An 11,883-nucleotide genomic window follows, 5' to 3' on the forward strand; every position below is an offset into this window, starting at 1 on the left:
TCTGTGGGACCTTTTCAAAGCCTTTATTTATCTTTGTGTCCCCTTTTCCCAGCCTCTTCTTTCCTGGGTGTTTTGGTCTGTTACCTGCTTGTCCTGTCTGTTACCCTTTGGTGCAAGCTGCTTCAGCTAGTATATTTGTCTAAGCGCTTTTGACAAATGGTGAGACTCCAGCCCTGAGAAAGTTGTGAGGCAAGCAAAACAAGGGCATGCATCTGAGCTCATCCCTCAGGGATCCACCACACAGATCAAAACACATAATCACATTTCTTTAAGAACAAGGTTCATTTCACCTCCTCTTGGACAAGCCAAACCTGGAACATGGGCCATCATACCTAAGGCCATTGCTCAGCTGGAGAGTGGGGGATGGTAGGCAGGTAAGTTAAAATGCCACAAAGTGCTCATCAGAATTTACCAGCTTGTTTCTTTATTGAGCATTCTCCTAAGTGTTGTAAGTTTTAAAACTAGATTTCAGAGTTTCTAAAAAATTGATTCTGACAGTTTTTGGCAGCTTAAATGTTGCCTTAGTGGGGAGATAGTGTTTTGGGGTTTCCTAATCTATTTTCAGTGATTACCCTACTAGTTGCCATTTTGACGACACACTGGAATTCATCATTAAAGATAAATTTAAAAAAATGCAAAGTCTAAAACACTGTTTATTGTTTAGAAATAGGTGTTAGAAATTTTAAGTTACTGATAATAGTATAATGTGATTTGCTCTCTCAGAAAGAATTGAACACCTCACTTGAGAGAAGCTCCAGTTCCATAGGTTTTATTTTAAAAATTTAAAAATATTTTTTATATCTATTTACTTTTTTCACTGTTAGCTTGTGTTTTTTGTCGAAAAAATGATGACTGTCCTAATAAATATGGAGAAAAGAAAACTAATGAGAAATGGAATCTCACTGTACATTACTATTGTTTGGTGAGTATAATTTATAATTAAATCCTGGAAATTTGATATTCTTCTAAAGAAGACAATTAGATCTTGATGGCTGGTTTCTGAGAATTGGATAAGTCATTTAACTTCTTTTTGGATCTCATTTTGCCTATATCTAAAATAAGGTTTTTCATTTATCAAGTTCTAAGATCCTGAAATTAGTTGGTATGTATGAAGGAAGACCTGTCATCATTATCTGTATTTTTGTCTAACCCTTTAGGGCCTAAGTGAATAAAGGAGAAAATGGTTAGGGCTTTAAGGTGGTATCTTTTTTTTTCACTTTTTTGTTTCCATTGTTGCAAGTGGTAAATCTCAGAAAAGAGTTGTTGAAGGTTCAGGGAATAGAAGGAAAGTATTTTACTTCACAGAGAACCTGCAAAAAAAAGTTTTGAATGAAGGTAATAAATTCTTGTGGAAGAGGAAATAGGTGAGTTTATGGGTCACTTGGAAGAAAGAAAAACTGATTTCATACTGAGAATTGGTCTCTCATTTGTTTCCCCTTTCCTTTACCAACTTCTTACCTCACTCAGTCTGTGCCTTATATTAATAGCACCATCACTACCTTAGCATGCCAAGGTTGCATCAGTAGACACAATATTTCTTGATAGTATGTAAGTTATATATTGCTTCTTAACAAATTATCCTGAAATTTAGCAGTTTAAACAGTTATTATCTCAAACACTTTTTGAGGGTCAGGAATCTGGTATTGGCTGAGTTTGGTAGTTCTGTCTCAGGGGCTCTAATGAGGTTGCAATTCATATTGCATATACATTGCAATATGGGTTCAGTCATATAAAGGCAAGAGAGGGCAGAGGATCCATCTCTGATGGCTCACTTTACATGGCTTTTGACCTTAGTACTTTCTAAGTATTGGCAGGAAGCCTCAGTTCCTTACTTCCTGGGTACCTCTGTAGGGTACTCACAGCATGGCATCTGGCTTCTTTTAGAAGAAGTGGTAAAACAGAGAGAAAGAGAAAAAAATGGAGAGATAGATTGACACCAAGATAGAACCATATGACCTAGTCTTCACTGTCTCATACCACTGTCACTTTTAATTTATTCTCTTTGTTAGAAGTGAGTCATTTAAGTTGAGCCCACATTCAAGGCAAAGGGAAATAGGCCCCATCTCTTAAAGGATGAAGTATCAATAAATATGTACATCTATTTTCATACCCACCCCAGGATCCCTGTTAAAACTCTAGATACTTCTTGAGAAACCATTTAACATATTTCTTGGTGATTCTCTAAGACTATAGTGTTGTGTCTCAGGTACCCTATGGATTAAATAGACTTCTGGACTGGCTTAGGAACCTAATTACTTTGTACCAAGATTTAAGGGAACTTGAATTTGGCATTCCAAGTTTATTTGTAAGTTGGAAGTCTTAAATTTTGTATCACCAAAGAAAATCTTTCATTTTTCTAAGAGTTTATTTTACTTTTTATGCAGAAGAATCAGGGGAGCTATTTTATTAGTAATTGGGTTATGTTTTCATAGCCAATTCTTTTTTTTTTTCCTTCAAGTTTATTTGGAGAGAGAGAGAGAGAGCACGTGAGTGGGGTAGGGGCAGAGAGAGAGGGAGAGAGAGAATCCCAGGCAAGCTCCATGCTTGCCCAAGCACAGAGCCCAGCGTGGGGCTCAATCTCACAACCATGAGATCATGACCTGAGATGAAACCAAGAGTCCAAAGGTTAACCTACTGAGCCACCCAGGCGCCCCCATAACCAATTCTTAAGTAATATGTATTTTTAGGTTTAGGATGTATTATATTGATTAAAATAATCCTCTAATCACAAATTTAAAGTATTTTTAAATTATTAAATATATTTAATTTTATGAAAATATCCTTTATATTGTTTGTCTTTAATGAGTATGATAATTCAAAACATACCCAAGGCTCAACACGTCAAAGATTCCATTTCATTGTGAACAGGAAAGTACAGTAATGTTATAAATGGTAATGGAATGTTAGAGTTGAAAGAGACTTATAGGGGCGCCTGTGTGGCTCAGTTGGTTGGGCCTCTGACTTCGGCTCAGGTCGTGATCTTGCGGTTCGTGGTTTGAGCCCCGCATTGGGCTCTGTGCTGACAGCTCAGAGCCTGGAGCCTGCTTCGGATTCTGTTGTCTCCCTCTCTCTCTCTCTGTTCCTTCCCTGCATGTGTTCTGTCTCTCTGTCTCAAAAATAAATATTTAAAAAAATTTAAAAAAAAAAAAGAGAGACTTAGAGACAATCTAGTCCAGTGTTTTCATTTTTGTGTTTAAGGTCAGAGATGCTAAATTACTTGCCTAGAGTTCCAGAAAGTTCCAGGACACAGAGCCTGGTTTGCAAGCCAGGATTTATTCATAGTCCCATGTGTTTTCTTGATTCATGTTTCCTTAACATATTTAAACTGAAGTTAAAAGACTTTTAAAAATTCAAACATTTATGTTAACCATGATTCAGTAGGTTTCCCTGTAAATACTCCTTTTATGATTCAGAATCCAACTAGATTTCAAGTTGGCCTGAAATATCACTCATAAACTGAATTACCTCCTAACATTTACTGATACTACATTTACACCTTACAGTATTTACCACTATTTTTTCTAAAACAGGTGTTTTCTGCCTTCCTTTCTTTCTCTCTTTTTCTATTATTTTCTGGAATGCTTTTAGAAACCAGTTTGGTTATAGGAACTGTTAATATACAGTGTCTTCCAAATCAAAGAATTTGAGTAGCCTCTTACTTTGACCATGAAAAATAACTGTTATAGATAAGAGGCGCTTGAAATTTGAGTTATGTCCATTTTTCAGTGGAACATTATCGATCTTCTCTACATATACACACATACACATGTTTTATATATACGTATATATATATTTATACATTTTATATACATGTATATATACATATATGTATATGTGTACACACATATTTCATATATATATACACACACACACACATATATTTCTAAACTAGTTTGTTAGAGTCTGTTTTCTAATTGAGAATATATTTATAGTTGATGTCAAGTGGAATTTGGCAGAGAGGTAAAGAAGAAGAAGGAGTTTACGGTTTTCTAATAGAAGACATCAGGAAAGAAGTGAACAGAGCTTCTAAACTGGTAAGTAAATTGTTTTACTCTTTACACTAAATACTATAAGTATGGTCATACTAGGGAGGTTTTTTCCCATCAGTTTCCCAACTGGAAATTTACAAGACTTTGATTTTATGTTCAAATGCTTATTTTTGTCAAATACAGTAAATTTAAAAGAACACTTTGTATATTTGCAATGAGAGTGAGGTTAACCAACCCTCAGTAATACATATGACAATGCTGGTTTCATATCCTTATTTTATTCCAGCCTATCCATCATTTCACTACTCTTACCATCAGAATTGTGAACATACTTTTACTCTGCTATTCTTCAAATCTTTAATCCTGAGTCAACCCAGTCGTTCACTTTTCATTCCTATACCTCAGTTAGTGAGTTGGCATGATGGGTTGAGGTAGAAATTACACAGCTGGGCAGACCAGTAATTTATGATCTCTACACCTCTTGTGGCCATTCTGTGACATTGTGTACCTTTGTTCACTTCCTTCTCATGTTCTGCAAGGTAAGTACAGTAAAACCTTGGATTGTAAGTAACTTGTTCTGTGAGTGTTCTCCAAGACGAGCAAACATTTCTAATAAATTTTAATTTGATAAATGAGCGATGTCTTGCCATACAAGTAGTATGTGACACTGAATGTCACATGATCACAACTGAACCAGTGGTTCTTCTCTTGCTCTCACTGTGGGATTGTAGGCGATCGTCTCCCATGCTCAGATGCTCTGTCTCAGCTCGTGGTGTTTGGCAGAAATCAGTGATTTTTCAGAACGTTGAAAGGTGCCCACAACCAGCACTCATGGTTTTTTTTTGTCACTTCAAAACACTATTTACAGTCCTTTGCCTTTCCATATGAGAGTTAGGTTAGGAATGCTTTGTTTCATTCTAGGTCAGGGTGCCTGCAGATAACAGACCCTTTCCTCCTCTGCCTTATTGCCAGTTATATTAAATACAGTATATGACAAACGTTTATTAATTCTGTACTGTAGTCAACATCTGTGCGAGTGTATACAGTGGCCCCCATGCAGAAAAAGTTTCCATTGAGCCAAGAGCAGTGATTCTGTTAGTGATAGTGGAAGTTGTCCTACACATAAACCTCCTCTGTCTTGTCTCCCTCACTTCAGCCATGAAGGTCTTCAAAGGTTAATTTGTTTATTTTTCTTTATATTTTGTGTTTTCTTTATTATTTTGTATTATATTACAATCCTGTAATCATTTTTATATGAATTTTTTTGGGTCATGGAATGAATAATCTGAGTTTCCATTATTATGGGGAAATTTGCTTTGATATACAAGTGCTTTGGATTACAAGCATGTTTCTGGAATGAATTATGCTCACAAATCAAGGTTTTACTGTAGTCTAAACTTTAACCCTTGTTCATCTAATTATAGTTTGTGAGTCTTCTGTGTGATACCTACTGTATTAAACACAAGGAAAGAATTATAGGTTTCCATGTGGTGTGAGTAGAAATAAGGAGAATTAGAAAATGAGGTTAAAAAAATGAGAAGGTTGGAAGTATAGGGAATTCCGTCCAGAGGAAATGATAACTGGAACTGATGATTTTTATGGAGTAGAGATGAAGAGCATTGACACATCATAGTTGAAGAAGTCGAAGAAAGGTTGTCTCATCAATGTAGGAGTTGTTTACAATGATAGCAAGAATTAGATACAGAGAAAGGTGCCAAAGTCTCAAGGCAGGAGAAGTTAGTAGGTAACAGAGGATAGATGTCATTAGGCTCAAAGGACCAGAGTTTTTAAAGTATGAAGGTAGAGTTGTGGACTATAGTCTGTAATAGAGAACTAAAATAATATTTTGATATCCCCCTTGCTTGTTTCCATATCCTCCTCCCAACCCTTGCCAAGTCTGAATGAAAATGAAAGATGATGGGAAAATAAGAAATTTCATCCAAGAAATTCTGAAAGGGAAGCAAGACCTTTATTTTAGTTGAGGCAAAAAAAAAAGGTGGGGGGGGAAACAGTTATTTTTAAGTATGTTGAGGAGGCATGGGACTAGATGGTGGGATATAACTGTAGGGCATAAAAGGAAACCTTGGGCGAAAGGTTAGCAGTGGCATTTATCTAAGGACTATGTGAGAATATTAGTATCAGAATTCCTCAACCTTCTGATGATTAGTGAACTTGTGGTGAAGGGTCTCCTTACAGTTTGGAAATACCTGTTTTCTAAAAACATCTTAATCCTCTGTGAGCATATTGTGAACCTTTAAAAATATCCTCATCCTTGAGTTGTCTCCATTTGTGACCTGAAGCTAGAGTTCCATATGTCAGTTTATGGGAGGAGCCTCAGGTTGGCAAGGTATTCTCCAGTGACCTAATGGTACTTCAGGGTCAGCAATAAGACTACATACTCCCTTCATCAGTGACCATTTTATAATGGCTGTCTCAAGGGTTCCAAAATGTTTTAGATACTGCTGTGTATTTTAGTAATGATTGAATTATCTAATATTAGTCTTTGTGTTCATATACCAGTGTTATATTTTAGTTAGTGCCATGGTATTGTGTTTGTTCCTTAGGGCTACCATAATAAATTACCACAGACTAGGTCGCTTAAAACAGAAATTTGTTCTCATAGTTCTGGAGACCAGAAATTCCTAATGAAACTGTCAGAAGGATTCATTCTTTCTGGGAGCTCTAAGGGAGAATCCCTTCCATGCTTCTCTCCCAGCTATTGGTGGCTACTGGCAACCTTTGGCATTCCTTGGTTTGTGGCACCATAACTCCTGTCTCTGCTTCCAGCTTCACATGTTCACATGGCTTTCCCCTCTGTGTGTCTGTGTCTTAAATGTCCCTCTCCTTTCACTTATAAGAACGCTAGTCATTTGATTTAGGGACCACCCTAAATCTAGGATGATTTCATTTTAAAATCTTTAACTAACTTACATCTACAAAGACCCTATATCCAAATAAGATCACATTCATAGTACCAGGAATTAGGACTTGAACATATCTTGTTGGGGGGAGGTCACTATGTAACCTATTATGAGTATCTAACACTTTTTTCATTTAGTTAGGATAGAGTGATTGATCCTAGCAGATTTTTTTTTTTTTTTTTTTACAGATTGGTTTCTAGTATTGTTCGGCTGTTCTCCTTGATGAGTATTTCCTAGTTATGTGTTTTTTTATTAGATTTGAGACTTTTTTTTAATGTTTATATATTTATTTTGAGAGAGTGGGGAGGGGCAGAGGTGAGGGCAGAGAGAGAGAATCCCAAGCAGACTCTATGCTGTCAGCACAGAGCCCGACATGGGGCATGACTCCATGTACTGTGAGGTCATGACCTGAGCCAAAATCAAGAGTTGGATCCTTAACCAACTAAGCTACCCAGGCGCCCTGAGATTTGAGATTTTAATGTATAGACGTTTTGTTTACAAATCCTTTAGTTGAAAGTATTTTAGCCAGGTAGAAAGGAAAAGAAGCATCTCTGTCTCATCCACATGTTAGATGGGAGATGAATCCTTTATGAAAAATTGTTACAGTAGTGAATCTTTAGTGTCTTTAGATTGTTTCTGGGTTGGACAGTTTTTTTCAGGAAATTGCTTTAATATACCATCATCATAGCTGTTGTAAGATGAAAATAATTTCAGACTCCCCACAAAGAATATTCATTTATACCTGGGTCATATTATAGTACTCAGCTTTCGTATGTTATGATCTGTTTTCGTATTTTCTTCTAGAAATGCTGTATTTGCAAGAAAACTGGTGCTTCAATTGGATGTGTTGCACCCCGATGTAAACGAAGTTATCATTTTCCATGTGGACTTCAGAGAGAATGTATTTTCCAATTTACTGGCAATTTTGCGTAAGTTAATTAACTATTGAATATAAACGATGAATGTTAGGGAAAAGTAGAAAATGGATATGGATATCCCAATGATAATTCCTTTGTGAAATTTCTTTTCAGAGCTACACTGAGTTTACACATATATGTACATTTATGTTTTAAATACTCCCCTCTTTTATGGAGTCATCACTGTCTTCAAAGTCTTGGAAATTGCCAGTGTAGAATGGGCTTAACAATTAATATTCACTTTCAGCTTTCAACTCTAGAATATGATACGGAACCCTTAAATTATTCATATTTAATAAAAATTTCCACCTTTCATAAGTCTAGATTTTTATGTCATGTTTTTAGATTTATGATCCACTTTTCTTCCACAGGGCCAGATATATTTCTCATTGAGTAAATTAAAGGCATTTAAATTTGTTGGAGTCCAAAAATAAATATTATGCCCTGGAGTGCCCCAGACAATGTTTACTTCCTGAATCAAGCTTTAAACATCAAAATTTATGAATTTTAGTATTTGATATTATTAGTGTCCTATTTCTTGTGGTCTTTGTGTTCTTGAACTATTTAATGGATTGTTACCATGTACAAAACTGCAGTTTAGAAAATACAAGAGGAAATAAATTTAGTGACTTAAAATAAGTTTTTACTTACATTTTATGTGTTACTTGATTAAAATATTTTTTAAGTTTAAATTCCTTCTTTTGTGCATTGTTGAGTATAGTGGTGTTGCTAACAATATTATTACATAGGATTCTCAACATAATACTAGTTACTGAAATTCTGTGAGTTAAGTCTTAACCAACAAAAGGTACACATTCTGAATGTCCAGCTCTCCTTGCTCATAGATTGTGAAATGGATTTTTTCAAATATCAAATTTATTGTCAAATTGGTTTCCATACAACACCCAGTGCTCATCCCAAAAGGTGCCCTCCTCAATACCCATCATCCACCCTCCCCTCCCTCCCACCCCCCATCTACCCTCACTTTGTTCTCAGTTTTTAAGAGTCTCTTATGCTTTGGCTCTCTCCCTCTCTTACCTCTTTTTCTTTTTTTTTCTTCCCCTCCCCCATGGACTTCTGTTAAGTTTCTCAGGATCCACATAAGAGTGAAAACATGGTATCTGTCTTTTTCTGTATGACTTATTTCACTTAGAATAACACTCTCCAGTTTTTTTTTAAAGTTAGTAATAGTCAAGCTTTATTAGGTAAAGAGGTAGAGACAGAACAACTTCAAATTCTCATTATCTTACAATAGTATTTCTCAACTTTTTATTCATTATCACTCCTTTAGAGAGAAATATGAAGTTAAATTTAAATGATACCCATTCATATGAATGTCTTACAACCACGAATTTATTTTTCCTTTACTTTTTCTTTTCTTTCTTTTTTTTTTTTTTTAATTTACATCCAAATTAGTTAGCACATAGTGCAACAGTCATTTCAGGAGTAGATTCCTTAGTGCCCCTTACCCATTTAGCCCATCCCCCCTCCCTGTGAGATGGATTTATAGTGCCAAGGTTCCTGTCTATTGTAGGTTAATTATGATACAAATGAGTTTTCTTTTATTAAATGCAAATTACAATGCTAGCCTGATTGTGCTTTGCAATTTATTAGATGTTATTTTTAAATAATTTATATTTTTAGGTCATTTTGTTGGAACCATCGACCTGTTCAAATAATTACATCTAATAATTATAGAGACTCCTTACCATGTACCATTTGCTTGGAATATATTGAGCCTATTCCAACTTACAGCATATTACGAAGTCCTTGTTGTAAGAATGCTTGGTTTCATAGAGACTGTTTACAGGTAAGATATCTTGTAAACTTTTTCTGATATAAAATTTGTTGCTGGCTGATTTGAATTTCATTTCATTTATTTTTTTTTTTTTTAAGTTTATGTACTTACTTATTTAAGTAATCTCTACACCCAACATGAGGCTTGAACTCACAACCCTGGGATCAAGAGTCATATGCTCCTCCAACTGAGGATGGCAAGGTGCCCTGATTTGAATTTTAAATTGGAAAGAGTTGACATGTGTATTTTACCTGTACTTGTAACTTTTAAAAACAGCTCAATTAAAGCATATTTTACATATGAAATATACTGTACTGAAGAATTACTGTATTGAAATTTACTCTTTTGAAGTGAATATCAAACTAATATTTTAATAAATAGTTTAGAATACTACCTTTTAGTTTTTATTATGCTTGAACATTTTTGTTGTTTTTACCTAAGGCTTTTGTTTGTATTTCACAGTGAATAAAACACAGATTTAATTCCCAAGTTCATTTACATATTTAAGCTTAGAAGACCAAGATATGTGAAATGATAATTTAACTGTAAGCTAAGATACTTAAATGTTAAGAGGTCTTTAAAACAAAAACAAAAACAGAAACAACTGTGGTCAACACTATATGACAGCTTCTTGACAGGGACTGATTACTGTTTAATGAATTAAAAGCATTAGTTCTTTTTGAAAGCCACCTTGTATGTTAAACTTGATGACAAGTTATTAAGTAGATACCATACAACACATAACATTAAGTAATTGAACAGTTATTTGATTCAGATGATTCTTGAAGATTTTAAAAAGATCTCACTTATTGATAACATCATATACAATAATGTACATGTGTGAACCGGCCAACTGATAGTTACAGTTAATAGAATGCCAAATAATAAAGGATTTAAGTTTAATGCTTTTATTAAAGTTTGGCTTTTATTATTGTTTAGTAAAATAAAATGTTATTATTGATTATAGGTTATCCACAAAAGTACTTTTTAAAGTTAAAAGATGTTATAAACCCTCATATTTCAAGGCAGTCTTAAAAGTATTAATAATAGTAAAGTACTTGAATGAATCAAACAATAGGCAATAACTTCAGTTTCTTCTCAAGTAGTGGTCACTCAGCCCAGTAAAAAATATACTTTCAAAATTACAGTTTCTCGTAATAAACCCTCTGCAGTTTCACCAGGGGTTGTGTCCCCTACCTTTGAACTTACAAATCTTTTAAGCCATCCTGATCATTATGTAGAAATAGAGAATATTCAAATGCACCTAATGGACCCTACTTTGTAGCACATGTGGATAGAATGAGTGAAGCACAGAAGTTGAGTGTGGGATCTGATGATGGTGTCTACACTCAAGCTCTTTTGGTACACCAGAAGGCCAGAATAGAACAACTTAAAAAGAACTCGAAATTCAAAAGAAAAAGCTGGTTAAACTAAAATCTGAGGTCATTGAAATGGAACATATTCTAACTCAGGGGCACCTGAAAAGATTAAATTCCACATCCCCAGATATCTTCTCTCAAAGAAATGTAGCAGTTTAGAATTGTAGTAGACCATTCCAGATTGACCTTGACATTAACCAAAGAAATTGATCTTTTTTAAACCTGAGGACCACATTTTAATCTCAGCACTATTCATAACTTCTATGACAATATGGGATTTGTAGATCCTGTGCCACCAATACCCAAAGATCAAAGGTCCACTATCAAAACACCAAGGACTCAAGACACAGAAGATGGTGAGGGGTCTCAGTGGAATTGTACTGCCTGTATTTTTTTGAACTATCCAGCCTTAATCTGCTGCAAACAATGTGAGATGCCAAGGCATCTGAGCCAAAAAGCCCTATGTCTCTAAAGTCACATGTGAAGTTCAAGAAACTGGTCTGTCATCCAAGTTTTTCACAGTGCTATTTCACAGTACATAAACTGAAATAGCATAGTTATCCTATGCTACATAGGATTTTGTTAGAGTGACGGTGTGACAAGATGCTGTTACTCTAATGTTAAATGTCAGCCCACAGAGCTAATAATACCTCAATCTAATGTCATGGGCAGTTGAAATTCATCTTGGTTGCCCACTGTCTAACCATGTACAGTGTTACCAGTGGCCCATTATGGATAATTCTTGTTATATTAATGCCTAGGTGTTCCCAGTTACCTTTTCACCCTCATGTCACTACTGAGTTTTGACGGGAGGAAAGAGTAGAATGATGGCTTCTTTTCTTTTCTTTTCTTTTCTTTTCTTTTCTTTTCTTTTCTTTT

The 11,883-nt window shown here is 35.0% G+C and overlaps 1 protein-coding gene across 6 annotated transcripts in view; it reads left to right on the forward strand.

Annotated features, from left to right (window-relative positions):
* Positions 1-11,883, forward strand: part of G2E3 (G2/M-phase specific E3 ubiquitin protein ligase) — a 65,576-nt gene that overhangs the window by 24,995 nt on the left and 28,698 nt on the right. For 3 of the 6 annotated variants that reach the window (XM_040476848.1, XM_040476850.1, XM_040476849.1), the window contains 4 exons: positions 825-922; positions 3,933-4,034; positions 7,715-7,839; positions 9,472-9,637. In XM_040476848.1, coding sequence (XP_040332782.1) covers positions 825-922; positions 3,933-4,034; positions 7,715-7,839; positions 9,472-9,637 — 491 coding nt within the window. The remainder of the gene's footprint in view (positions 1-824; positions 923-3,932; positions 4,035-7,714; positions 7,840-9,471; positions 9,638-11,883) is intronic. The other 3 variants (XM_040476851.1, XM_040476853.1, XM_040476852.1) reach the window with 1 other exon arrangement.

This window comes from Herpailurus yagouaroundi, unplaced genomic scaffold, assembly GCF_014898765.1.
Source record: "Herpailurus yagouaroundi ecotype Mexico unplaced genomic scaffold, PumYag 141, whole genome shotgun sequence".
Taxonomy (NCBI): domain Eukaryota; kingdom Metazoa; phylum Chordata; class Mammalia; order Carnivora; family Felidae; genus Herpailurus; species Herpailurus yagouaroundi.